Source organism: Cetorhinus maximus, chromosome 3 (assembly GCF_964194155.1).
Source record: "Cetorhinus maximus chromosome 3, sCetMax3.hap1.1, whole genome shotgun sequence".
Classification (NCBI taxonomy): domain Eukaryota; kingdom Metazoa; phylum Chordata; class Chondrichthyes; order Lamniformes; family Cetorhinidae; genus Cetorhinus; species Cetorhinus maximus.
Window position 1 is genome coordinate 156,233,438 of NC_135881.1, and position 26,708 is coordinate 156,260,145.

General features: G+C 43.3%; 1 protein-coding gene across 2 annotated transcripts in view; it reads right to left on the reverse strand.

Moving 5' to 3' along the window:
• retreg1 (reticulophagy regulator 1) overlaps window positions 1-26,708 on the reverse strand; it is a 150,738-nt gene that overhangs the window by 59,895 nt on the left and 64,135 nt on the right. The window contains exon 2 of one of the 2 annotated variants that reach the window (XM_078539142.1): window positions 16,216-16,294. The exons of the other annotated variant lie outside the window; for it this stretch is intronic. Within the exon in view, the coding sequence (XP_078395268.1) occupies window positions 16,216-16,259 (44 nt within the window). The 5' untranslated portion in view covers window positions 16,260-16,294. The remainder of the gene's footprint in view (window positions 1-16,215; window positions 16,295-26,708) is intronic. 2 annotated transcript variants of the gene reach the window in all.

Sequence of the window (26,708 nt, forward strand, 5' to 3'; positions counted from 1 at the left end):
AAAGGCTTTTGATCTGAAACATTCACACTGTTTCTCGATCCACAGATGCTGCCTGGCCGGTATTTCCAACAGTCTTTGGTTTCATTTAAATTCACACACTTGTGGACCCTACCACAATGCAGCATCTGATGACCAAGGTTGTTTGTCCTATCAGGTCAGTGCCTGCCAAAGAGCTATCCAGACTTTCCAGATTTTGATCCATAGTTTGCAGGCTGCAGCATGTCAAATGGATATCCAAGTACTTTATAAGGGATTCTGCCTCTACCACCCTTTCTGGCAGTGAGTTCAAGATCCCCATCATGTTCTGGTTGGTGCACAAATTCTCCTCTAATCCCTCTGTCGCTGACTTTAAACCTGTGCCTGTGTTCTATCACTCTATCCAGATCCCTCAATTTTATACACCTCAAATCGCCCCTCAGCCTCCTCTGTTCCAAAGAAAACAAACTCAGTCCATCCAACCTTTCCTCATTGCTAAAAAGCCTCATTCCTGGCTCTATCACCATTTACATCTGCTCTGTACTCCCTGTAATATGATCATAGCTCCTGTAAAGCAGTGACCAGACCTACACGCAGTACTTCAACTGTGGCCCAACTTGTGTTTTAAACACTTCTGGCACAACTTCCCTGCTGCTATAAAAACAAAAAGCTAAAAGCTACTGCGGATGCTGGAAATCCCGAACAAAAACAGAATTACCTGGAAAAACTCAGCAGGTCTGGCAGCATCGGCGGAGAAGAAATCAGTTAACGTTTCGAGCCTTCATGGCCCTTCGGCAGAACTGAAGCATAGTTAGGAGAAGGGAGAAATATAAACTGGTTTAAGGTGGGGTGGGGCGGGTAGGGGGGGGTGGGGAAGAGAGACGTTGAGGGTGTGGTGATTGTGGAGATAAGCAGTGATAGGAGCAGATAATCAAAAGATGTCACAGACAAAAGGGTCAAAGAGGTGTTGAAGGTGGTGATATTTGTCTAAGAAAAGTGCTAATTAAGAATGGAAGACAGGATACTCAAAGTACAGCTCTAGTGGGGGTGGGGTGGACAGGCTAACAAGGTTTTAGTTTTAGATTTAAAAATAATGGAAATAGATGGGGAAAGAAGAATCTATATAAATTATTGAAAAAAAAAGGGGGGGGGGGTGAGAAACGGGGTGGGGATGGGGGGAGGGGGAGTTTAAGATCTAAAGTTGTTGAATTCAATATTCAGCCCGGAAGGCTGTAAAGTGCCTAGTCGGAAGATGAGGTGCTGTTCCTCCAGTTTGCGTTGGGCTTCACTGGAACAATGCAGCAAGCCAAGGACAGACATGTGGGCAAGAGAACAGGGTGGAGTGTTAAAATGGCAAGCGACAGGGAGGTTTGGGTCTTTCTTGCGGACAAACCGCAGGTGTTCCGCAAAACGGTCGCCCAGTTTGCGTTTGGTCTCTCCAATGTAGAGGAGACCGCATTGGGAGCAACGAATGCAGTAGACTAAGTTAGGGGAAATGCAAGTGAAATGCTGCTTCACTTGAAAGGAGTGTTTGGGCCCTTGGACGGTGAGGAGAGAGGAAGTGAAGGGGCAGGTGTTGCATCTTCTGCGTGGGCATGGGGAGGTGCCATAAGTGGGGGTTGAGGAGTAGGGGGTGATGGAGGAGTGGACCAGGGTGTCCCGGAGGGAACGATCCCTACGGAATGCCGTCAGGGGGGGTGAAGGGAAGATGTGTTTGGTGGTGGCATGATGCTGGAGTTGGCGGAAATGGCGGAGGATGATCCTTTGAATGCGGAGGCTGGTGGGGTGATAAGTGAGGACAAGGGGGACCCTATCATGTTTCTGGGAAGGAGGAGAAGGCGTGAGGGAGGATGCGCGGGATATGGGCCGGACACGGTTGAGAGCCCTGTCAACGACCGTGGATGGAAAACCTCGGTTAAGGAAGAAGGAGGACATGCTGCTATATTCTATACCTCAGTTTATTGAAGAAAGTATCCCACATGCTTCTTCAACCGCATCTACCTGTCCTGTAGCCCTTAAGGATCTATGGACATACATTCCAAGATGGCTCTTTTCCCTCTATAATTTTCAGTTTCCTACCATTTATTGTGTATTCACTTGGCTTGTTTGCCCTCCCAACTACACTACCTCACAATTCTAAGGATTGAATTTGATTTGCCACTTTTCTGCCCACCTGACTTGTCTATTGGCATTTTACTGCAATCTACAACTTTCTTTTTCACCATCAACCCCATGGTCAATCTGGTATCATCTGCAGGCTTCTTAATCATGCCCCTCCATTTAAGTCTACATCATTTATATATACTACAAAAATACTACAGAGTACAGAGACCCCATAGGAAAACGAAACAGTTACAAAAACACCTGTTGACCATTACCTTTAGTTCATGTCACAGTTAATTTTGGATCCAAAATTGCCACATTCCCTTGTATCCCATGGGCCTTTACTTTTCTGGCCAGTCTGCCATGTGGGATCTTGTCAGAAAGCTTGCTAAAATCCACAGAATACATCAAATGTACTACCCTCATTGACCTTCCTGGTTACCTCCTTAAAGAACAAATCCAAGCTGACTCCTTAATTAATCCATGCCTTTCTAAATAACATTTTCTTTCATAATGTTTCCAATAATTTGCCCAAAGTTTATAAACAACGGTACAATGTTAGAAGCCCTGCAGTCCTCTGGCACCACACGTACAGTCAGAAAGAATTGAAAAATGATGGTCAAAGCCTCTGCTCTTTCCCCCCTTGCTTCTCACAACAGCCTTGAATACGTTTCATCCGGCCTATCATCGATTAATCTACCTTCAAAGATGCTAAACCCCTTAATAATGGTTCTCTCTCACTACATTTGTACCATCATATATATCACACTTTTCTTCCTCAATTAAGTATCTACATTGTCCTCTTTTGTGAAGACAGATAAAATGCATTAAGAATCATGCCCACATCTACTGCCTTCACACACAGGTTATCATTTGGTCTCTAAGTGGCTCTCTTACCTTGGTTATTCTCTTGTTCTTTATTTATTCATAAAACACCCTTTGGGTTTTCCTTGATGTGCATCTTTTTGCTTTCCTAATTTCCTTTTTTTATTTTGCCCCTGCATGTTCTATACACCTCTAGGCCTTTGCAGTATTGAACTCTCAGTATCTGACTGAAGTTTCCCTCTTTTGCTTCATTCTACCCTGTATGCTTCTTGATATCCAAGGGGTCTCCATTCATGAGTCTTAACCTCTTTCTTTATGGAAACATATTTGTTTAGAACCCTCACTATCTATTCTTTGAATGTCTCCCATTGCCCCGATTCTGATTTACCTTTAAGTAGCTGTTTCCAGCCCACTTCTGCTAAATTACATCTCAACTCAGTAAAATTAACTTTTCACCAATTGAGAACTTTTACTCCTGGTCTATCTTGGTCTATTCCATAACTAAATGAATTGAAAGATACTTAACGCTAAAGGGAAGAGCAAATCAATGCGCAAAAAAATTGTAATTACAGTGGACTGGGACTGATATGAAAAATAGCAAAGAAAGACAAAATATAGGCCTGCAAAAAGGAAATATGAAACAAAACTTGCAAAGCTATCAAGATTAGCATAAATAGATCTTTACAATTATGTTAGCAAAGGGTATTGTGAGCCCTTCAAAAACAGAGGTAACATTGCAAATGAAAATAAGGAAATGACAGATTTGTTGAATAATTGTGTCAATCTCCAACAGTATAGGAACAGGCTGATATACCTGGTATTCCAGGGGAACACAACACAAGAACACAAGGATTAGGAGCAAGAGTAGGCCATTAGGCCTTTGAGCCTGCTTTGTCATTCAATGAGATCTTAACTGATAGGATTGTGGCCCCAACTCCACTTTCCTGCCTACCCCCCATAACCCTCGATTCCCCTGATGATCAAAAGTGTAACTCAGCCTTGAATATATACAATGACAGGCTCCATTGCTCTCTGGGGAAGAGAATATCAGACTATTGACTCCCAAAAAACATCCTCATCTCCATCTTAAATGGCAGAGCCCTTATTTTTAAGCTGTGTCCTCTGGTTCTAGGCTCCCCCACAAGAGGTAACATCCTCTCAACATCCATCCTGTCAAGTCCCTTCAGGATCTTGTATGTAGGCCCAGCCTGTTCAACCTTTCTTCATAAAGCAACCCCTTCTTCCCAGGAATGAGTCCAGTGAACCTTCTCTGAACAGCTTCTAATGCAATTATATCCCAAGTAAGAAGACCAAGACTGTATACAATGCTCCAGATGTGGTCTCACTAAGGCCCTGTACAGCTGTAGCAACACTCCCCTACTTATATATTTGACTCCCCTTGCAATAAACACCATTTGTTCTCCTAATCACTTGCTGTACCTGCCTATTAATCTCTTGTGATTCATGTACCAGGACACATAGATCCCTCTGTACCAGAGTTCTGCAGTCTCTCGCCATTTAAATAAAATACTGCTTTTCTATGCTTCCTGTCAAAGCGGACATGCTCACATTTTCCCACATTATACTCTATCTGCCAAATTTTTGCCCCCTGACTTAACCTAATAATGAATTGAGAACAGGAACTCACTGAAATTCACAGAAGAAAACAGTATGAGAAAAAAATTACCTGAAGCTTCCAATATGGGGAGCGGCGAATGACTCAACTCACTATTGCACCTTCGGACCCCGAGGAAGTCCTAATGGGCGTAGATGTGCAGCACTTACCTGGGAAGTTGAAACTTGCAATTGCTCTTTTTACCCTGCCCGGATTGCTGCACAATTCCCTACGATAGTGGGATCATATGGCCAGAACAGCAGAGACTTGGGCTGTTTGCCCCATAATTATCTTGGTTTTACACAGATTTACTTGCAGCTTTTCTTAACAGGTGTAAAGCTCTCTACTGGAGAGAAGACCGGAAGGTGCAAAGGTTCCAGTGTAAAATGGTAAAAGGGCATTTTAAATTGCAGTCAGTGGCAGGTGCACCTGCCCCCCCACTGACTGGAAGGTTTGGGCCATGGGAATCTGCCCGTCTTAATGTCGATGACCTAATGAGCTTCCATCCCAAGGTTTTTAAAGGCGGTGAGGAAATTGCAGATGCGTTAGCCATTACTTTCCAAAGTCCTCTCGGTTCAGAAGTTGCAAATGTATCTTTCATAAAGAATGGTGTTACAAGTGTTAGTCCAACATCGGTCCTGGAGACATAATTGGAATCCTTCATTAAGGATAGAGTGACTGAGTATTTAGAGAAGTTAGAGCTGATTAGAGAGTCAGCATGAATTTGTAATGGGTAGGTCATATTTAATTAACCCAATTACACTTTTTGAGGATTGTCTAAAACTATATTCCAGCAGAATATCTATGGACGTATTTTATACACACTTGCTGGAGACATTCCACAATAGGAGAATGTTAGCTTAAATTGAAGCTCGCAGGCTTGAAAGCAAATTCTTGAACTGATTTAGAAGATTGCAGAGGCAGTAGAAAACAGAGTAGGGATAATGGGTATGTACTCAAATTGGAAGAAGTGACAATTGTTATCTGACAGGGATCTGTGTTGAAGTCTCAACTATTCACTACATTTTTAATGACGTGGATAACGCAATATATCCATGTTTGTCAATGACAAAAAATTGATGGCATATTAAGATATATAGACTGGAGCATAAAATTACTAAAGTCAATGATAGATTAAGTGGGCAAAACTGTTTTAGATAAACCTTAAGGCAGGTTAAGTATATTAAAAATTATTGATCCAAATGGTGAAAGGAACAGTGGAAGTCCAAAGAAATTTCAGGGCCCATGTATACAGATCATTAAAATACTGTAGACACATGCAAAAGATAATTAAAGTGTCTAACATTTCATCAGCTTTTATAATGAAAGAAATTGATCGAGTAGACATTACAAAAAAGAAAAAACAAAGCACTAGGCTTTATTTCCAGAGGGATCAAAGTGAAAAGTAGGGAAGTTATGCTAAACCTGTATCGAACCTTGATTAAGCCACACTTCCAGTACTACATGCAGTTCTTGCTGCCATATCATAAAAGGGATATAGAGGCACTAAAGAGGGTGCCGAAAAGATTTAGAAGGATGACACCAGAAATGCGTGGGTATATTTATCGGGAGAGGATTGTGACTCTTCTTTTGAAGAATAAAGGCTGAGGGGGTGACCTAATAGAGGTCTTCACAAATAGGAAAGGTTTTGATAGAATGGAGAAAGAAGGAATGTGTCCTTTTGTGGGGAAGAGCATAGCTAGAGACCATCAATATAAGATAGCCACCAAGAAATCTAATAGGGGATTTAGAAGAAACGTCTTTACCCAAATAGTGGTGAGAATGTGGAATTTGCTACCACAGGAAGTGACTGAAGCAAACAATATAGATGCATTTGAGGAGAGGCTAAACAAACAGATGAGAGAGATAGAGAGTTACAATGATAGATTGAGGTGAGGAAAGATGGGAGGCAGCAAGTGGAGCATAAGAACCGGCATGGACTAGTTGGACCAGATGGCCCGTTTCTGTTCCATATATCCTATAAAATATAATCTTTGAGAAATTCATCAGCAATGAGATTCAGGATTTTTCAGCAGCTCCATTGGCTGTGAGCTCCCACTAAGTTATAAAAAGCAATACTGTTGGGCCAATGTGAACAGAGTGCTTCTCTGACTTGAGAGGAGTCAGGATCACCCCTATCCAGAGCTTAACTGAAGGCCAGTGCTACAAGGCAGGTGACCCAACATTGAAACCTCATGCAAGCTGCCTGTCTATGCTGATGAGGCCCAAGGACCAATTTGCATCAATCCTCAGCCTCTTGCTGCAGGAACATGCTGGTTTCTCAGCACCCAGTCTGGGTCTGAAAATGGGTGCTGACCAAAATGGACCCCCTAGTAGTTTCACACATCACATTTTTCCATTTCCTAAAACTAAAACACAAACCCACACACACATCAGCTCATCCAGATAATGTTTAGACATGACCTGAAAGTCTAGTCAGCAGCAAGGCTACTTCTGTGAAGAAAAATTGGAAAATTGCTTGACATTTTTCAAAAGGCCATGCAATATAAATAGCTCTATCCTGTTTCTTGTTATGAATGATGGTCACGTGAAAGCACATGTGAAGGCTTGTGTGAAGACATGTGATTCACCCAGCCTTTTCCACAATCTCCAAATTAATAGGCAGTTTTGGACACAAGAGTCAACAAATCATCTACACAACAGTTGCTAGCAACAGGTGGTCATCACATTATAGGCACAAATATGTCTGTGTACAAGCTCAGTGACAGATCTATTTTCAGTTAGACATGACTAAATACCTCGTGCTCTGTACGTAATTAGTAAACCCACAACGAGATAAACCCAGCCTCGCCAAGTGGCCAGCCTACTTGCATTTTTTTTTAGAAATACCATTCCATTCCCCATTACAGGCACCAAAACAGGCTACACAGGGAGCTTAGGAATGTAAAACTACGTGAGTAAACCAAAGTTGAAGGCAACATATGACAAAACCTTTCTATGCTTACATTTTATTGCAGGGTGTATTTGTTTAGCTCTGGTTCCTGTTTGTAGAATCATACATTAGAATCAGAGAAAGGTTCCAGTGCAGGTGGTGGTAACTGGATGGCTCTTTCAGAGAGCCATTTCTCATCCTTTTTTCCCCTTCGAGCGCTTATTTAATTCCCTTTTGAAAGGAACAACTGAACCTGTCTCAACCACCCTTAAAATCATAGCCACTCGTTGAATTATAAAGTTTTTGCTCATGTCACCTTTGGTTCTTTTTGTCAATCACTTTAAATGTGCCCTTTGATTCTAGACCTTTCCACTAATGAAAGCAGTTTCTATCTACTTTTTCTAGATTCCTCATGATTTTGGGCACCTCTATCAAATCTCTTCCCAACCTTTCTTCTAAGAAGAACAGCCCCAGCTTCCCCAATCTATCCATGTAACTGAAGCCCCTCATTCCTCAAAACAAATCTCCAGTATCTTTTCTGCACCCTATCTAGTGCCTTCACACCATGCCTGAAGAGTGGTATCCGGAACCTGACTCAATACTCCTGTTAAGGTCGAGCCAGTGTTTTTAACGGTTCATCATAACTTCCTTGCTTTCGCTCTCAGTGTCTCTATTTATAAAACCCAAGATCCTATATGCTTTTTAAACTGATTTTGCAACCTGACTTCAGTGATTTGTACACATTTTCTCCCAGGTCTCTGTTCCTGCACCCCATTTAAAATTGTGCCCTTTAGCTTATATTGGCTCTCCTCTTTCTTCCTACCAAAATATATCATTTTGCACTTCTCTGCATTAAATTTGTCCTGCCATTAGTCCATCTATTCCATCAGCCTATGTTCTCTTGAAATCTAATCACTATCCTCCTCACTCTGAGAAACAGTTGCTCATTGCTAATCTGTTTCCTGTTCTTTAGGTGATCTTTGTGTTACAGTTGAACTAAAGGTGATTTTTTAAAAATTGAGGATCGCTGGTGAAAGGATAACAGCAATAATGTAGTACACCTGTAAGACTGAAAACAGGATAGAGGAAGAGCTAAGTCGAGGTCTAATAAGATGACACCAAACTTCGATTTTTAAAAAAAATTGACGATAGGCAATAAATTCAGATCTGTAAATAGAGGCTGCCAGAGGTGGTGCTACAGAAGCCAGAGGCTCTCAGAGTGACATGCAGCACCTCTATCACAGCCTGTCCAATGCCCCATGCTAGGGAGGGAGCTTCCGTGTGTCCCGTGTGCATTGATGCCTCCCAACTGATGTCAGTGCATCAAGCACCCATACCAGCAGATTGGATACTCTCCATTTACAAACTTGAATCATGAAGGCCCATTCAACATACACTGAGCTGCAAGAGGCCGGCATAAGCATTATTTAAGGACCAGGCACCTAACTTGCACGCAAAATAATTTGGAATAACTTCTGCTATTGCAAAGTCTCTGGAAGTCCAGTGGAGTGTTTTTAGACGTGTCGTGGTGAGTCACTGGATTTGGTGAGAAGTGTTTCTGCACCCTCACAGGGAAGGCACAGGATCTGGTGACCTGCTCATTTAAAGACTGCAACAGGTCTGGAAGAAGAAAGCAAAATACTGCGGATGCTGGAAATCTGAAACAAAAACACAAAAATGCTGGAAAAACTCAGGTCTGGCAGCAGCTGTGGAGAGAGGAACAGTGTTAATGTTTCGAGTCTGTATGACTCTTCTTCAGGAATAAAGAAAAATAGAAATGTGATGGACTTTATACTGTTTTAAAAGGAGGTGGAGCAGGTGAAGCAAGATAGGTCAGGGATAGGTGGGAGCTAAGGAGAGATTGACAAAGGTGTCATGGACACAAGAACAAAGAGAGTGTTAATGGTAGTGACAAGGACTAGAGAAGGTGCTGATAGTGGCAGAATGTGTTAAAAGCAGAACAAGGGTGAAAGTGCAACATAGAAACAAGTGACAGGTGGCCCTGTGGAGGTTAGTGGGGTTGGGGGTGGGGGGGGAGGGGGGGGAGGCGAATAACATATGAATGAATAAAAATAAAAAATGAAAATTAAAATGAAGAAAATTAAAATTGAAATAAATTATTTTTAAAAATTGGATTAAAAAAAGGAGTAGAGATGGAGGAGAGAGTTCATGGTCTGAAGTGGAACTCTTAAGTCTGGGAAGTCTGTTAAGTGCCTAGTCGGAAGATGAGGTGCTGTTCCTCCAGTTTGCGTTGAGCTTCACTGGAACAATGCAGCAGGCCAAGGACAGACATGTGGGAATCATAGCAGGGTGGAGTGTTGAAATGGCAAGCAACAGGGAGGTCTGGGTCATTCTTGCGCCCTGAGCAAAAGTGTTCCGCAAAGAGGTCACCCAGTCTGTGTTTAGTCTCCCCAGGTCTGAGGGCTCCAGCAGCAGTGCCTCTGGGTCTGTAACATGACAAGGAGTTGGAGCAGAGGCTGCAGAGAGGGCAGCTCTGCGAAGCCATCTGCCAAACTGGAGCTGAACTCCATGCTCCTTGACAGCGACAGGAGGCAGTCTGCGATTTCATCCTCCAGTGAACTGACACACAAACTATTCTTTCTTGTCCTGGCTGCAGCCTTCCCGGTGACTCACCACATAGATCTCAGCTCTTTCCCAGCCTTTTAAGGTACAAACAGTGCCAGTATCTGAGCTTGTGGCTCGAGTGTCAGGTCAAGTGACAGGTTTTTTCATCAGTGCTGCGCTGTGCTGTTGCTTTCTCTTCTGGGTGTGCTGTGGTTGGGCAGGTGGCAGCTCTTGAGTGGCTGAAAGCAGGAAGAAAGGGGAAGGTTGGGATGAGGGAAGGAAGTTGGGTTTGAAAGCAAGAGATTCACAGTCATATCACCTGCATTTGCTCATGCCCAGGTTCCAGGATGAAGGTGAACTGGGATTTGAGAAGGGGCATAAGGCACAAACATGCCATCATGCTCAATATTCCAAGTGACATCAGATACCAATGGTCTCTGCCACACTGGTCCCATAAGGTGGAGAACCATCTTCTCCATAGGGCTCAGGATGTGCAGGTATCCTCTTCACCACCAGTTCTGCTCTGTTCCTTTCTATTGTGGGCCACACTGTCCTACAAGAGAGGGAAGATGGTCAATGTTGGATTGGGTTTGGGTGATTGCCTGCCACAGCTGAATAGCTGGAAATATTTAGCAAGCTCTATGTGAGGATGGCATTATTGGAATGTGTATTAGGGTGAAGTGGAGTATCTGGATGGTAAGACAGGGACTGCTAATGGGTAAGTTATGCACTAAGCACCATGTGAAGCTGTATGAAATGTCATGTGAAGATGTGTTCACCAGCCTTGGCCATGCACATGAGGTCATCACACTTCACTGCCAGGTCCTTTGGACTAGGTCCTTTGGGTCAAACTCTGCTAACTGATTTCCATCGGCCCCGATTTTCACAGGAATGAATTGTTAATTAGTTTGGGGTGGGTTCAGCAACCAATCAAAAACTGTGGATGTGGGAATGGAGGTGGGACTGAAAGAGTGCAGAGCCCAAGTTAAACAGAACATAGCTGCCATTACTGTGGCTGTCATTCACTGATTCAATTTCAGTATCAGTCATGGAGCAGGAAAAGCAAAGGCTGGAATCTAGGGCAAGGATGCCCCCTCCCTTGTTGGTGCTGATCTGGAATTCCTCCTCAAGAGTGAGGGAGAGATGGGTGGAAGAAGGCCATGCTCCCAATCCAAGCAATCCTGGCTGGCTAGAGGTAAATGAGGAAGTTAGCAGATGGACCTGGGTGCAGTGGGCCTTTGACATTGGCTACAGAGGCTGGCAGTACCTTATTTCACTCTTTTGTCTTTACACAAGGAATGGGATCACAATGGCCATGAAAGAATGCAGACTGAAGGAGGGGGCCCCATCCTTCACATTATCACTACAATAGAAATGGAAATCGCCAGGGTGGCTCACCACACACGTCAGGGAAGGGGGAATCTCTGGTGGAGTGAATAGAATCTGGAAAGTGCAGATTAAGGGAGGTGCAGTGCACTTCATCCTCTCGGACAGCATGCCAAAGACCTAGCTGTTACAATTATGAGGTTTATAAGACTATGTTTTGGACCATGTCTTTAGACTTAGGGCAAAAAGGGGGTCATGTGACAATTCTAAATTCAGCCTGACAAGATGGCTGATTAGTTATGGGATTGCCTGAGCAAGGTGTAAAATTCTCACACCTGGGAACAAAAGGCAAGGGCAGCTGTGCTAACAGTAAATAGACTTGCTGGCTCCAAGCTTTTGGGGCAGAAAGATAAGAGGGGGAAAAGACCAGTTGCCGTGGTCGGCAGAGAAGAGGCTTCAAGTTTCTTGTGAGCTAACAAAGCTGGATGCAGGAGGGAGATGGTCTCTAGTTGAATAGGTGCATTCCATTGCCATCTAAGGAATCTGGGAGATTTGTCCTGCATGGCCAGAGGGTTGAGGGAGAAGAATCATGGGAGTGGACTTTACTGCCAGTAGTGGATCTGGAAAACTCTCCAAAAACAGAGAAGTGCCTGGAGATGGTCCCCCTAAATTACTACTTGGCAAAATAGGAAAGCGTGAACCCACTGGAAGTGACTGTGTACTGTTTGCTGTAAGGACATTCTATGGAGAGTGTGTTGTGTGATCAGTATAAAAGAGAAATGTTCCGTTGCATCGTTTAGAATATGAGTTGCCTACAAAATTAACGTTTCGTTAATAGTCTTTTTAGTAATTTATGAGTGAAAATCTTAAAACGTGAAATATTATTGTGTCATCCTTATTAGCTATTAACTGAAACATAGAAAATAGGAGGAGGGAGGTCGTCATTTGGCCCTTCAAGCCTGCTCTGCCATTCAGTATGATCATGGCTGATACTCCTCTCTCTCCTCATACCCCTTGACGCCTCAGCTCGGTCAGGGCAGATGCACCAGAGGACAGAAGCAGCACTTCAAGGATTTGCTGAAAACCAACAAGAAGAAATGCAATCCTGACATTAACTCCCGAGAGACCGTTCCCTTGGGTTGAACCAGATTGTGGCAGAGTCTGTGGGAAGGATCCCAGCATTGTGAGACCCAATGACAAAAAATGAAGAAGAAAATCGAGAACGGTGAAAGGAACACACCATGAGCTAAACTGATAATACACAACCAGACATCCCCCATGACAACAAATGTCCTACGTGCCATTAAGTCTGCAAATCCTGAATTGGCTTCATCAGCCATCTTTGGACTCATGGAAGACAATCGTCTTCGCTAGCAAGGGATAGCCAATAGTAATAAGTGCACAGGAGGCGGTGAGAGAAGTGGAGCAGTTGTGGGAAGTCCTGCTTGGAGGACGAAGGATGGAGGGCAGTCAGAGCCCTATTCAGCTGAGCACAGATACAAAGTCATAGGAATCACAAGATGTGTTACCATGTGTCAGAGTTCCCTGAGTCAGTGCATGGTCATGGGCTGCAAATAGAGGAGTCTATTCAGCTCCTGTCAGCCATCATTGCTCAGAACTTTGAGTACATGAGCTCCTCCATTGAGAGAGTGGCCAACCACATGATAAGCCATATGCAGCAGAACTGTGTGCTGCTGTACACAGGATGCATGCCTCTCTATGTAGCCTTGTCCAGTCACTGATGGTGCAGGTATGACTGGAGGGGATGCCAGTTGCACCCCAACTGGTGCTGCCCTCCATCTGGATTGACAGCCACGGGCTGGGGCAATCAACAAAGAAGATGAGGGTACCCGCTCCCTGTGGCGTTGCTGAGATTGCTGGCCCTCTGATTGGTTGGCAAATCTTGGGAGCTGGCACCCATCCTACAAAGGGAAGGGAGTCACAACGGCAATTAATTAGTTTCTGGACAGCTGAAATTGCAGCCAAAATCCCACTAACATCTGAGGCGGTGTTACTGCTGGCTTTTGGGCCCATCATTGGGGCCACTGCTGTGCTGACAAAATTCCGGCCTCTGTGACCATCTGTATGGATAGACACAGTCTCTTGCAGCATTGGTTCTCCAATATTTCCAGGATGCTGATGTTCTATTTCCTTCCTTCCCCTCATCCCTCTCCTCGTGCCCTCGTGTCTTTTCTGCCGTAGATGTTCATTGCCAGCTGACCTAAAATGAGAGTCATGCTCTCATTGCCTACTGCTGCCTTCCTTGCGCTCAAATGGCCCCCCAATTGTGTCTAGAAGCTTGGCCCCCTGCCCTTATGCCCCACAATGCCAGCAGGATGACAACCCCCTGAACTAGCAGAGTGCATACAGACTCTCTCCCTGCAACTCTTGCAGACCAAATGGTGCCTGTGTGTAATGAGCCATTACCTCTTTCATGGAGCCCAACCTAGGTTCTTGGGGTGACCATGACTGGCTCTCTGTTGTGTTGCATCTCTATGCACCTGGTCTGCCTTTGACTAATGTGTCCCCACCAAAATCTCAACATGTCCTTCTCCAGCACTTTAACAACCTTAAATTGAGCTAATTTGCTGATCGGTGGGTTCCCGTGCCCACACCCCCGCCCCTGATGAAACTCATCAGCAGCAGGAAACCAGCTTGCCAGAAAGTGCCACTATTTTTGTCATCTGCTCATCTTTGTTCCTGCCCCCAGAGGTATTTAAAAGTCCAGCCCGAAAAGAGTATAACTGCCACTGGTGTATTAATACAAAACAAGGAATTGCATTGAATTTCACGTCCATGGGATTGTTGTAGGCTTTTCATAGGTGACAAAAAGAAAAAAGGTGTTTGAAGCAGCACTAAAGACTGATTAACTCTGAAATGCTGCCCACTGACATTGATTAAAGTAGTACTGATGCCATAGCAGGAGCCACATTCATATAGATAAACAAAATATCTCACTAATATTAATGACATTGTGGTATTTGTTTAACTTGTGGCAAAGATCCCATACCTCTGAGGAACTACAGTCATTAGTGAGCTATCTTTATGCGTACAATTAGCATCTGAAGCAAATGGAAAATTCCAACCTCCTCTCATACATGTGACATTAACGGCTGATGTCTGAAGCAATGGAAAACAAAATAGGCCAATAGATGTCAAGGATTCATTGATCAGCCGTTGAACAAAGGATGATTTTCATTCCAGCGAACCTTTATGTGTATTTTCGTTCTTCCTTTCTATACCAGTTTGGACTGAAGTTTGCAACCACTATCCAGGCATATAAATGGAATTGCAGTTTGTGCACAATTCTAAGTGTGTTTCAAATGGACACCAATAATACTTTTAAAATGAGTTACAATAGATCTCTTTTCCCCCATTGATTTGACACTTAACAATTCAGCTCCCAGTTTATACTAATTTAAAAATATGAAGAGTTAATTGATATTAATAGTTAATACAGCAATCAGTTAACTGATATGTTATAGCCTCAACAGTTAACTAACACGTTATATGTTTGGAAGAAAATTTAACAATTAAATGCCTGTGAAATCTATTTTGGTGGTAAAAAAACATTGATAATTCAATATTCATTATAGTATTTTCACTACTGACTGAATTTGACCCAACTTAAGGAATGATGGAAAAGGGTTTGTGGAAGCAGGGGCAAAGGGAAGTGTAATATCTTCAATATAAAGACTCTTCCTCCATCTACAGATTTTAAAAATATGTTATTGTTCCTAGTAGTGCTCCACTAATGTACACAACAGAATTGCTGGTCAATGCTCTCATCATGGGAGTCAGAGTGACACCCATTCCTAGACCATGTGCACTCCCACGTCCAGCAGAGCAATCTCACAGTTCCAATATAGCAACTTGATTTTAAAAAGTTAGTACCCAGCTCATACATCAGCTATCTTTTAGCCGACTGACTAGATACTCTTCAGAGGCTCTTCAGTGAGCAACTAATGACATAAAATGTTGCGATTACAGCAGGGAATTCCTTTCCAAGCCTACCCTGTACCCTTTTACAAACAAATTTGCCTGACATACTCTACATGTAGTTTTCTGAAACAGCAATAAAAAGATCCCAGTGCAAAATATCTATTTGAGTTAAAAGGAGACATTCTCTTTTTCAAAAATCTGTAAATGACAGGCTATTAATACACTTCAAGTAAAATATAATTATTTTGAAAATTAACATTCAGAGACTGTTCACAAAGATCTGTCTACAATCATCCACCACGAATGCACATTGGAAATTCAGGCTTGGAAGTCAGTGTACCAGCAAAATTTTTTTTAGCTATTCATGTTAATACCCAAAAACTAGGTACTGCTCACCAATGACCTTAAGTTTTCAATATGCATTTCTTAAGTGGGCAAAACTCTATGCCAGCATCCGAATTTACAAAATTCTTTAGGAGTAAAAGATGTGCTTCAAGAGGTTTTGATGTTGAAAAATGTCTTACTTCATTGCAATTGAAGAATCTCTATTCTAAAGCTTAGTCTACAAAAACGTCCCTTTACATGGTACAAAAATTAAGGCAATGTTATCCGGAAATAGAATCAAAAAGAAAAGATGCAGTATACATGCAATTTAAACTTCATTTACATCAATACTTTAACAAACAGCAATGAAAAATGTACAGGTCCACTTGAAAAAATTATAGAATTCTGATCAAGGTTTTACTTTTAAGTGTTAACTTTCGCTTTCCAGTGCTGATCTATTTGCTATGCAATCCCAGCTATTTTACTTTTAAACAAATTTGCAGATTGAGAATTTTGTTAATTCAACTTCTATACATGGCTCTAGCAAAAATCACCTCTATGTATACAAATTCAGTGAAGAATTAGATTCCATCAATGCAGTCACTTCAGTAAAACATTACACCAATATCAAAAGGACTTTAAATACCTTATTGCTGATCCAAAAATATTCCTTTCAGCCATCTCAGGCATTTATTTTAAGTTCTTTGAATCTTCTATCACAGCTACTGCAAAGAGTGCTGGTGTATTATTAAGTATACTCTAGTAGTTTCTTCTAAAACAGTTATTATTCAAGAGGCTGTCTGCTAAGGTCTTCATAGAAAAATGACAGTCTGTAGTTTCTCTGACTCTAGTGAACGTGATATGGATATGAGTGAGTCAATCCTGGTTATCTTATGTTGGTTGCTTCTAAAAATACTGAAAAGGTCATATCACATTCCAAGAACTGAAAGATCTAACACATTGAAGTTCAGAAACATTCTTTTGAGGATATGCCATGGAGCAACTTCATTAAATTTATTGAATTTTTTTTTACCCCATTCCTGCTTCTCTAATAACCCCTAAATTTTCTCACCAATCTCTGGGTCAAGTGAAGTGAGGCACAGATCCTGTTGAGTCCGTTATATTAAGTGTTCATTGGGAAATGAGAGCAGCGTGTGCATGGATGGAAATATGAAACTGTCATTTGGTATAAGAACATAAGAAATAGAAGCAGTAGGCCGAACAACCCCTGATCTTCTGCCTCTACTCCACTTTCCTACCTGCTGCCCATACCCCTTGATTCTCTGTGACACCAAAATTCTTAACAATGGAGCATCCACAACTCTCCTGGGTAGAGAATTCAAAAGGTTCACAACCCCTTCAGTGAAGAAATTTATCCTCATCTCAGTCCTAAATGATTGACTTCTTATCCTGAGACTGTGACCCTGTGTTTTAGATACCCCAGCCAAGGGAAACAATCTCTCAGTGTCTACCCTGTCAAGCTCCTTCAGCATCTCTATGTTTCAATGAGATCACCACTTATTCTTCTAAGCTCCAGATAGTATAGACACAATTTACTCAGCCTCTCATCATAGGACAACTGTCTCATCCCAGGAACCAGCCTAATGAACCTTTGCTGAACCACCTCTAATGCAAGTATATCCTTCCTTAAATATGGAGACCACAACAACAAGAATACTCCAGGTGTGGTCTCTCCAAAGCCCTGCACAATTGTAGCAAAACTTCCTTATTCTTGTACTCCAATTCCCTTGCAATAAAAGCCAACATGCCATTTTCCTACCTAATTGCTTGCTGTATCTACAAGGAACACAGTTAGCATGTAAGAGTACAACCAAATCTCTATGAATATCAACATTTACAAGTTTCATTAAAAAATATTCTGCTTTTCTACTCTTACTACCAAAGTGAATAACCTCACCCTTCCCCCACATCATATTCCAACTGCCACCTTGTTGCCCCTTCACTTAATCTATCTCTTTGTAGCGCCTTTTTGTTCTCCTCAGTTTACATTCCCACCCAGCTTTGTATCAAGCTTAGATAGATTATGCTACATCATGTCATGAATATGGATTGTAACTAGCTGAAGCTCCAGCACTGATTCTTGCAATGCTCCACCACTAGTTACAGCCTCCCAACTTTAAAATGTCTCGTTTGTCCCTACTCTGCTTCCTGTCCATTAACCAAACTTCTATCCATGCTGGTTTATTAGCTCCAACTCCATGCACCCTCATCTTGAATATTAGCCTTTTGTATGACACCACCTTGAATGCCTTTTGGAAATCCAAGTATACATTACTGATTCTCCTTTATTTATCCAAGTAATATCCACAAAATTTGTCAAATGTGGCTCTTTTGTAAAACAATGTTGACTTTGTTTATTCATACTATGATTTTCTAAAGGCATCAAGACTTCTTTAATAATAAATTCCAGCAAATCAACATCTGTTCATTTTGTGTGCCATGTGATGATTAAGTACTTTTTTTCACATGCCCCAATTTTGTATGTATGTGTGCATGGGGGGTACTTCCTGGCTTCTTCCTTTCCCCCAATTCTTAATTCCAAATGTTTGTACGTGACTGGTTTCAGGGGATGCTAAGGATCCACTGTCTAGATTCTCTTTCTTTCCTCTCCATGAAGAAGTTACTTGGCTTACCTCACTGCAACAGTATAGCTGAGATTCAGAATTCAGTGGGGCAAGCAAGTTTGCATGAGCCATCTAGTGATTCTGAAGAGGAGATCACAAAAACCAACTGGTCCAAATTTAATTTTTTTGGTCCAAAAATTAATCTTTGATAAATTATTGATCATAGAAACCTAACTTTAGCTATTCCACACCAACAATTACAGGATTTTTTTTCTCTGCCTGGAAAATGGCTGCGTATTTGAAATTATTTCCAATAATTTTTACCCTTCCCTTATTTTGATTTTCAGGTCACAGCTACTCGGTTTTTGGCACTGCAATGCTAATAATTGATAAGTGGCTAAGAGCTTTGCTGACAATTTGCAAGGAGATTTTCTCTTCTCCCCTCAGTTTAAAAAAAGCCCGTCAATCAGTTTGGCAGCCAAAGATGAATCTTTCCGTTCTGTGACATCACTTCATCTTAATATTTATTTCTGTTTTAACATGAGCTAAGAAAAGCAGGCACAGAACGATTGGAATTACTAGGATAGGATTACTTTGTGACATTATCATTTAATATGTTTGTATCAAATTGCTTTCTCTGTTTATTAACTGGGGTGTCAGCCCACTTACTTTAAATCAGTTAAAATTAATTGGTATATAAATCGTGGGGAACATGCCTACATTTTCCTACTATACCCTTGATCAGCTTATTTTCACACCTTCAATAGGAGTGCTACAATCGACCCTACAGAGTTCTGCAATGGCAAGCGAGCTGAACATGAGCAGGTAGATCCCAGAATTTTCTGGCATTGTGATTTCAACAGTGTTCATTAATTTACTTAAATCAGGGTTGGCTTCAGTAACTCCACCCACTCAATATCACCACAGCAGCAACATCATCATTCATCCAATTGGTGTCATCAGCAGGTTCATTTTTGAAAAGTTAAATTTAAAAGAAACAGAAAGAAACATTATTTCTTTCCCCCTTAACTAAGCCAATTCAAACAAATAATAGGGACACTTATTTGAAGCACATCATATGTAAAAATATTTACATGGGAGTAAGAAAAGAGCTCAAAGTTCAAATATTTTCAAAAATTAAATTATTCCACCTCGAGAGTTTTATAGGATGCTTCAGAAGATGTTGGGAAATGTAGTGAACAAAGATGGAACAAGCGTCTTTGGATTGCGCAGTTGTGTTTACAACTCAATAGCTACTATTTCTAAAGTAGGCACAGCATTACATGCCTCTAACCCATTGATTTTTATTTATAGGTCAGAACAAGATCGCTGGATAGAAATAATAATTCAGTGGCACATGAACAGCTGCCACCCTAACGACTGACATTTCTTCCAAACAGAATCACCTAGCAATACTGTTATAGCACCAGCGATCGTTATCAGGAAAACAAATAGAACACAGTTTGTCCAAACTGAAAGTCTCGTAGCATTAACATCGCAACTAATCTGTATTCAAACTCTAAACTCAGTGGGAAGTGCCAGGGAGAGATGAAATACTTACTCAAAGAGAAATGGAAACCAACAACATGCATTTAATGTAAAAAATATTCCTAAAGCATGTTATAGAGACTTAACTAGTCAAAAATTGACACCGAGCCAGTTATTATAAGGGGTGACTAAAAGTTTGGCGAAAAGTCATTGAATCATAACGCAGGAGGTGGCCATTCTACCCATCACACCTATGCCGGCTCAAGGTAAAGCAAGAAAGCTTAAGGCACTGATAGCGCAAAGGCTATGGGCCCTGACAATATTCCAGCAGTAGTACTGAAGATTTGTGCTCCAGAACTTGCCGTACCCCTAGCCAAGCTGTTCCAGTACAGCTACAACACTGGCACCTACCCGGCTATGTGGAAAATTGCCCAGGTATGTCCTGTACACAAAAAGCAGGACAAATCCAACCCAGCCAATTACCGCACCATCAGTCCACTCTCAGTCATCAGCAAAGTAATGGAAGGGGTCATCAATAATGCTATCAAGCGGCACTTGCTTAGCAATAACTTACTCACTAATGCCCAGTTTGGGTTCCACCGGGGCCACTCGGCTCCTGACCTTGGTTCAAACATGGACAAAAGACCTGAACTCCCAAGGTGAGGGGTGAGAATAACTGCCCTTGACATCAAGGCCGCATTTGACCGAGTGTGGCATCAAGGAGCCCTGGCAAAACTGAAGTCAATGGGAATCAGGGGGAAAACTCTCCACTGGTTGGAGTGAAACCTAGCACAAAGGAAGATGGCTGCGGTTGTTGGAGGCCAGTCATCTCAGCTCCAGGACATCACTGCTGGAGTTCCTCAGGGTAGTGTCCTCAGCCCAACCATCTTCAGCTGCTTCAATGATCTTCCTGCCATCATAAGATCAGAAGTGGGGATGTTTGCTGATGATTGCACAATGTTCAGCACCATTCGCGACTCCTCAGATACAGAAGCAGCCCATGTCCAAATGCAGCAAGACTTGGGCTGACAAGTGGCAAGCAACATTCGCACCACACAAGTGTCAGGCAATGACCATCTCCAACAAAGAGAATCCAACCATCACTCCTTGATGTTCAATAGCATTACCATCGCTGAATCCCCCACTATCAACATCGTGGGGATTACTATTGACCAGAAACTGAACTGGACTAGCCATATGAATACTGTGGCTTCAAGAGGAGGTCAGAGGCTAGGAATCCTGTGACAAGTAACTCACCTTCCGACTTCCCAAAGCCTGTCCACCATCTACAAGGTACAAGTCAGGAGTGTGATGGAATACCCCCCATTTGCCTGGATGAGTGCAACTTCCACAACACTCAAGAAGCTTGACACCATCCAGGACAAAGCAGTCCGCTTAATTGGCACCACATCCACAAACATTCGCGCCCTCACCACTGACACACAGTGTGTACCATCTACAAGATGCACTGCAGGAATTCACCAAGGATCCTCCAACAGCACCTTCCAAACCCACGACCACTGCTATCTAGAAGGACAAGGGCGGCAGATAGATTGGAACATCACCACACCTCCCTGTCCATCATCACCATTCCCCTCCAAGCTACTCACCATCCTGACTTGGAAATATATCGCTGTTCCTTCACTGTCGCTGGGTCAAAATCCTGGAACTTCCTTCCTAACAGCACTGTGGGTGTACCTACACCACAGGGACTGCAGCGATTCAAGAAGGCAGTTCACCACCACCTTATGGACAACTAAGGATGGGCAATAAATATTGGCCCAGCCAGCGAAACCCACATCCTGTGAATTAATTTTTTAAAAATCAAGTCAGTCCCATTCCCCAGTTCTATACCCATTGCTCTTAAGTTTATTGCCCTCGAGTGTCCATCCAATTTCCTACTGAAGTCATTTTCTCCACTCCCACCACCCTCGTGGGCAGCGAATTCCAGACCATTGCAAGTAAAAACGTGCTTGCTCATATCAGACCTGCACCCCCCTCCCTCCCCCGCATCCAAAACCTTAAATCTTTTACCCCTGGTTCTTCTACATCAGCTAATGGGAACAGCTTTTCTGTGTCTACCTTATCTAAACTAGTCATAATCTTGTACACTTCTTTCAAATATCCCTGCTTCAAGAACAACCTAAGATTCTCCAACCTAACCTTGTACCCAAAATCCCTTATTCCTGGAACCATTCTGGTAAATCTCTTCAAAGACCCTCCCGTCCTTCCTAAAGTGCAGTGATCAGAACTTGACACAACATTCCAATGGTGGCCTAACCAGAGCTTTATAAAAGCGCGAGGTAGGTTTTGAGGGCCTGTCTCAGTAAACAAAGGAAATTCCAGAGCTTTGGAGATTAGGTGGATGGACACCAGTGGTGGGGCAAATGGACTGATGGATATGCAGGAGATCAAAGTTTGGGAAATGCAGAGCTTTTTGAAACGTTGTTGGGTTAGAAGATAATGGACAGAGTCTTGTTGAGGCAGCAGAGGTCTCATCTGGTGGCTCTTTTCAGGATGGTCCAGCAAATCACAAGCCAATCAAGCAGTGGTGAGGCCAGCGGTTAGCCCTGGAATCAAGATCCCACGGGCTGAAGTCTCACCTACCGACAGCTGCCAGCCAACTAGAAGCCAGCAGCTCTTGTGCTCGGCAACCCACTGGGGAGGCTGTGGCTGCTGTGGGAAGGACAGGAACTGGAATCCCAGGATCTGAGAGCTACCACAAGTAAGTAACATGGTTTAGCAGGGTGGCGGTCGCAGAGAGAGAGGTGCAGGGGGCTGACTCTCAGTGGGCTCCCCCCTTCCCAGTGTTCAGTCCCTTGATCAGGTACTGAGTGCCTTTGCTTGAGGGACCACACCCAGGATGTGACAAGCTGGCTGCATAGTCTTAGCTGCCAGCATAGTCTTAGCTGCCATGCACACTGCATGGCGACATGCCCGCCTGCAGCTGGGTTAATACCAGCAGCAGTAGGATCAGTAGGATGAGGGCCTTAAGTGCTATTGGCCATTTAAGAACCTCAATTGGCGGCAGGGCAGGAAGTTGTCCATGGGCCTTCACACCCATAACTTAACTCTGGCAGAGGTAGGAAGATGGCGGGGTTCAGGTACGCCACCATCTCACCTGATTAAAGACTCTTCCTGCCTCCAAGCTCGCCACTAGAGAGAACAGAAAATTCCGCCCAATGACAGGCAAGCTGGGATTTGAATGAATAATAATTTTTAAATTAGAGGCAATAGAGGTAAAAGTGTCAGCGAGCACCATGCGGTGGGCGAGTGGGCCTTAATGCAGATTGGGATATGGTAGGACGGTTTTGAATGAGCTCAGGTTTATGGATGGTGGAGGATGAGAAGTTGGCCACAAGAGCATGCTGATTAGGTCTGAAGGTGATAAAAGCATGAGTGAGGTTTAGGCAGGGGTGGAGATGGGCAGCGTTTTTGATGCAGAAGATACGGGGGTGAATTTTACAGGGCACAGCCCTGCCCTCATCTTGCAGCTAATAGGTTTGGGAGGGTGGGGGTGTGGGAAAGATGAACACCAACTGCTCTCTCCACACACACACACCCCCCCCCCCCCCACCCTACCCAACCCCAATGATCTCGATGGCTGCTCCACAGCAATTTAATGTTGGGAGCAGCATTAATTGATTTAAGGCAAGTCTTCCCCCCTCTCTCAGAAGGAAGTCCAATTGGATGGCCAGCAGCTCTGTAGTCCCAGCAATGCCAGTCAGGAGAAGTGACCATGCGTGGAACTACACACAATCCCACCACACAGAGGAGCCCAGCTAAATCCAGGATTGGGGGGTCACCACCAGGATGAGGATGGAGTAAGGCCAGGTTCAAGAGGCTGGATGGAGGGTAAAGTGAGGGGGGGGGGGGGGGGGGGGGGCACATGATCTTGGGAAAGGGTAGGGTCCCTCTGATGTGCCCAAGAGGCCCGCAAAAGGAGATTTCCCCCTACCTTGGCAGACATCAGCCTGTACAGTTAAAGCTGCCAGGCTTACCACATGGCATAGGCCTACCCCCATCGTGGGTAAAATATTAGTGTGGATAGGATGAGGCCCTTAAGTGGCCAATAAGAGGCAGGCAGGTAGGCAGGCTGCATGAAGGTTCCACCACACCCCCCTCGCCCCCCGACCCCGGAGGTTTACATGCTCCCTGCCTACAAACCCGCCAGTGCCCAAAGAGTCAAATCAGGTGCCAAAATTACAAAGATAAAAACAAAAAACTGTGGATGCTGGAAATCCAAAACAAAAACAGAAACAGAAATACTTGGAAAAACTCAGCAGGTCTGGCAGCATCGGCGGAGAGGAGTACAGTTGACGTTTCGAGTCCTCATGACCCTTCAACAGAACTAAGTAAAATTAGGAAAGGGGTGAAATATAAGCTGGTTTAAGGGGTGGGTAGTTGGGACACGCAGCCAGTGATAGGAGGAGATAACCAAAATCTGTCACAGACAAAAGAACAAAGAGGTGTTGAAGGTGGTGATATTATCTAAAGGAATGCGCTAATTAAGAGTATAAGACAGGACAGATAAGGTACAGATAGCTCTAGTGGGGGTGGGGGAATACTAAAAGGTAGAAATAAACAATGGTGGAAATACATTTAAAATTAGTGGAAATAGGTGGGAAAAGAAAAAAATCTATATAAATTATTGGAAAAAACAAAAAGGAAAAAGGAGGGGGAAGAAACAGGAAGGGGGTGGGGATGGAGGAGAGAGTTCAAGATCTAAAATTGTTGAACTCAATATTCAGTCCGGAAGGCTGTAAAGTGCCTAGTCGGAAGATGAGGTGCTGTTCCTCCAGTTTGCGTTGAGCTTCATTGGAACAATGCAGCAAGCCAAGGGCAGACATGTGGGCAAGAGAGCAGGGTGGAGTGTTAAAATGGCAAGCGACAGGGAAGTCTGGGTCATTCTTGCGGACGAACCGAAGGTGTTCTGCAAAGCGGTCACCCAGTCTGCGTTTGGTCTCTCCAATGTAGAGGAAACCACATTGGGAGCAACGAATGCAGTAGACTAAGTTGGGGGAAGTGCAAGTGAAATGCTGCTTCACTTGAAAGGAGTGTTTGGGCCCTTGGGCGGCGAGGAGAGAGGAAGTGAAAGGGCAGGTGTTGCATCTTCTGCGTTTGCATGGGAAGGTGCCGTGGGAGGGGGTTGAGGTGTAGGGGGTGATGGAGTAGTGGACCAGGTTGTCACGGAGGAAATGATCCCTACGGAATGCCGCCAGGGTGGGTGAAGGGAAGATGTGTTTGGTGGTGGCATCATGCTGGAGTTGGCGGAAATGGCGGAGGATGGTCCTTTGAATGCGGAGGCTGGTGGGGTGATAAGTGAGGACAAGGGGGACCCTATCATGTTTCTGGGAGGGAAGAGAGGGCGTGAGGGCGGATGCGCGGGAGATGGGCCGGACACGGTTGAGGGCCCTGTCAACTACCATTCAACAATTTTAGATCTTGAACTCTCTCCTCCATCCCCACTCCCTTCCCGTTTCTTCCCCCTCCTTTTTCCTTTTTGTTTTTTCCAATAATTTATATAGATTTTTTCTTTTCCCACCTATTTCCACTAATTTTAAATAAATCATTGTTTATTTCTACCTTTTAGTATTCCCCCACCCCCACTAGAGCTATCTGTACCTTATCTGTCCTGTCTTATACTCTTAATTAGCACATTCCTTTAGATAATATCACCACCTTCAACACCTCTTTGTTCTTTTGTCTGTGACAGATTTTGGTTATCTCCTCCTATCACTGGCTGCTTGTCCCAACCCCCCACCCCACCCCCCACCCCCCAACCCTTAAACCAGCTTATATTTCACCCCTTTCCTAATTTTACTTAGTTCTGTTGAAGGGTCATGAGGACTCGAAACGTCAACTGTACTCTTCTCCGCCGATGCCGCCAGACCTGCTGAGTTTTTCCAAGTATTTCTGTTTCTGTTTTTGTCAAAATTACAAGTACGCTGATTCCACCTGTGGCATTGGCCAAGAAGGGGGGGGATGGAATCAACTATAAAGATCGAGAGTTTGCAGAAGGGACAAAAAGTGTGGATTGATTTGGGGGGTGGGGTTCATGTGAGGGGAGATGGGAGATTTGGAAAGTTAAAGAGGAAGAACGAGGCAATAATGCAGGGTAGTGGCATGTGTAATGATAACCAGAGTGTGACAGTGGGACAGAACATACAAAGATAAAAGCACACCAGCAAATAAGTGCACTAGAATGGGAAAAATGGTAAAAAGACAGAATTAGAGGCTCTTTACCAGAATGCACAGAGCATTCATAACAAGATGGATGAATTGATAGCACAAATAGAAATAAATTAGTCTGATGATAGCCATTACAGAAACATAGTTGCAAAGTGACCACAACATTGAATATTCAAGGGTATCTGATAGTTTGGAAGGACAAGGAGGTGGGGGAGCCCAGTTAATAAAGGATGAGATCTGTACAGTAGTGAGAAATGATCTTGGTTCAAAGGATCAAGCTGTAGGATCAGTTTGGGCGGAGGTAAGAAATAATAAACAAAATAAAGTTGCTGATGGAATTAGTTAAAACGCCACCTGACAGGAACTGCACCATAGACATAGTATATATCAAGAAATAATGGGGACATGGGGACTTTTAAGAAAAGGTACTGCAATAATTCTGGGTGATATTAATCTTCAGACAGATTGGACAAATGGAATTTGCAAAGGTATTCTGAAGGATGTCTTCAGAGAGTGTATTTGAGGATGTCTTAAAATACATTATGGAACCAACCAGGGAACAGGCTATTTTTAGACCTGGTAATGTGTAATGAGAAAGAGTTAATTAATTACCTCAAAAGGCTCCTCTAGGTAAGAGTGATCATAATGAATTTCACATTCAGTTTAATGGTGAGCTACGTGGTTCTGAAACTAGAGTCTTAAACTTAAATAAAAGGTAATTACAAGGATATCAAGGATGTGAAGACAGAGTTGGCCAAAGTGGATTGGAAAATACAATGGCAGGCAATTAAGGAGAAAATTCATAACTCTCAGCACAGGTATATTACATTGAGAAAGAAATATTATAAAAAGGATGCACCATCTGTGGCTAACT